Below are 2590 nucleotides of genomic sequence, written 5' to 3'. Positions count from 1 at the left end.
ATTATTATTAGTATTATAACAATCTTAGTATTTTAAGTAAATATTAAGTTGTAAAAAACACTTTGCTTTTGCTTTGATACCAGTGGCAAGTCATCTGGTAAGGATTAAAATCCTTAATATATAAAACATAAGGTTTAATTATTAGGCCAGAAGTACCTATGTATTTCTAAATCTCCTGTCCACTATTAAACCTAACAGCAAAGAGATATGCAGCTGATTGTAAAATCTGTACATTGATTCACCAAGACAGTCATAGAAGTGTTAAGAATAAATTAATTATTGTTCTTCTTATTATTTATTAGTTTACAGATTTAAAAACAGCAGTGATATTAATAGTTCGCTCAACCATTTGGCTATTAATATTCTTATTTCAGTTCTATATTGAATTCATCGATATATTGTGAATTAGTTCTAAATTGTAGTCTACCTCACTAAGGTGTATTTGAATTGTAGGTGCAAGCACATGGACAGTACTGTCCCTCTTACGTGGCGCAAGTCCCCGGTTACGCCGGATGCAGTTGCTGCTCTCCTCCGGTAACCCTGCAGGCTCCTGCAGCGCCCCCCATCTACGTGTCGCTGCCCGCACCCCCGCCGCTCTACGTCACTCCCCCCGCGGCGCCGGCTATGGTCATCGAGCTTCCCCTGCCGCCGCCTATCACCGTGACGCCCCCGGCCAGTCCCCCGCTGTGTGTCCGGCCGCCGACGCCGCCCCCGCTCACGATAACTCCGCCGGCCCTGCCACCGATCACCGTGAACCCTCCGCCGCTGCCGCCCATGTGCGTGACGCCGCCGCAGCAGCCTCCCATGATGGTGAGCCCGCCCGTTCCTCCGCCGATGTACCTGGAGCTCCCGCTGCCGCCCGCGATCGTGATCGAGCTGCCCGCGCCTCCGCCGATCGTAGTGCAGCCCCCTCCGCTGCCCCCGGTCATGGTACAGCCGCCACCTCTGCCGCCGATGCCGGTGCAACCGCCACCTCCACCCCCAATGATGGTGACACCGCCCGCGCCGCCCCCGCTCTGTATCCAACCCCCGCAGCCCACCCCCATCACAGTGCAGCCGCCATGCCTGGAGCCCATCTACCTGCAGCCCCCACCTCCTGTCCCTATCAGTATCCAGCCGCCGCCGTTGCCCCCGATCCGCGTCCAGCCGCCGCCCCCGCCTCCGATGTGCATCCAGCCGCCCCCGCTAGAGCCGTTCTGTTTACAGCCGCCCCCTCCATCCCCCATCTGCTTCCAGACGGGCCCCCCCGCGGCCCCGTGCTGCGGCGCCCCGACACCCTGCAGCTGTGGGCTGCCATCGACAGCGCAGCCAACACCGATATATTTATAAACCTATATAATTAATATTATATATATGTTATAGTATATTATTTAACTTGTTTGTAATGTTTTAATAAATGTTATCGTACTTCGCATTAACATTGTTTTTTCAATATCCTTACCAAAACAATCAAACAATCCTTAATAACAGACTAATCTAAGTTTTCACCAAAACAAAATTTTATTCCACTGTCATAATACTATATGACTACACCTAATATACAAAATAATTAGGTGCTTCTTCTTCTATAACTATAAATGTTTAATAGAAAACGTTAAATTATTTAGAAAACCTAGAGTTATTGTGAATTAAGAACCGAAGCACCCACCTATTATGAGAGCATTCTCTGGGTTTAATGAACAAATATTAGTCCGCCGTCAAAATATATTAAAAACTAAATATATATTATATAGAATATATTTCACACTAGCTGGTGACCAATAACCCTTAGCTATACCTGAACAAAATAATAACAGGAATAAATCAAAACCGCCATCATTACAACAAGCACTTTGAATAGGTACTTCTTAAATTATGTGATTTGAAGTGTAGGTTATAAGTAGGTACCTGATACACTGAAACATAGAAATGTGTTTTAGTAGTTGGCTGCTATACCATAAGTTATTAACATTTGGTTACTACACATACATTGCTATCTAACTTGTAAGTGATGATTCCCACATCGTGGATCTCATTCCGAGCTAGGTTTAAAGATATTTATTTCTCATTAAAAAGATAATATTGTCACTTACATGAGAACATAAAAATATAATGTAATAATTTATCCGACGTTCTTTAGATGTTCAGTACATACATATTATACATTATAGTATCTACTTATTCTTCTTCACAAAATTTATGATTACACACTTTTACAGGTCACTGTCACATAACAAACAATTTCAGATATGTGTTTTATAAAAACTTTGAAACAATATAGTCTGATAACTCACGTTTAAATGTTTTTAGCGTCTTAATCTTTTTAAGAGATGAATGATGGTTAGCTACCTCAGGCAATAGCCGAATAGTTAAAATAATTCATGTAAAGGTATTTTTATTGTGAAGTGAAAACTTCTTTAGCTGCGTTGGGCACCTTTTGGTAGGCGAAAATGTTATAGTTTTGCGTCACCGACATGCTCATGACTGGCGTACGCATTAAATAAAAAATTTAAAAAATATATAGTTTAAATAAAATACTTTTAAAAAATTAATACGCGTGTAATTGTAACGGTTTTACATTAGATTTTTTGCGTAAATGTTACATTTTTGT

The 2590-nt window shown here is 42.2% G+C and overlaps 1 protein-coding gene across 1 annotated transcript; it reads left to right on the top strand.

The window, feature by feature from the left end:
* Nucleotides 1-207: 207 nt before the first annotated feature.
* Nucleotides 208-1329, top strand: LOC126978263 (uncharacterized). The gene is made up of 2 exons (XM_050827004.1): nucleotides 208-228; nucleotides 454-1329. Exons 1-2 carry the CDS (start codon nucleotides 208-210, stop codon nucleotides 1327-1329), a joined length of 897 nt encoding a protein of 298 aa, XP_050682961.1.
* Nucleotides 1330-2590: the final 1261 nt, after the last annotated feature.

Source organism: Leptidea sinapis, chromosome Z (genome assembly GCF_905404315.1).
Source record: "Leptidea sinapis chromosome Z, ilLepSina1.1, whole genome shotgun sequence".
NCBI classification, from domain to species: domain Eukaryota; kingdom Metazoa; phylum Arthropoda; class Insecta; order Lepidoptera; family Pieridae; genus Leptidea; species Leptidea sinapis.
The sequence above is the reverse complement of the archived record's forward strand: the minus strand, read 5'-3'. Positions and strand labels throughout refer to the sequence as shown.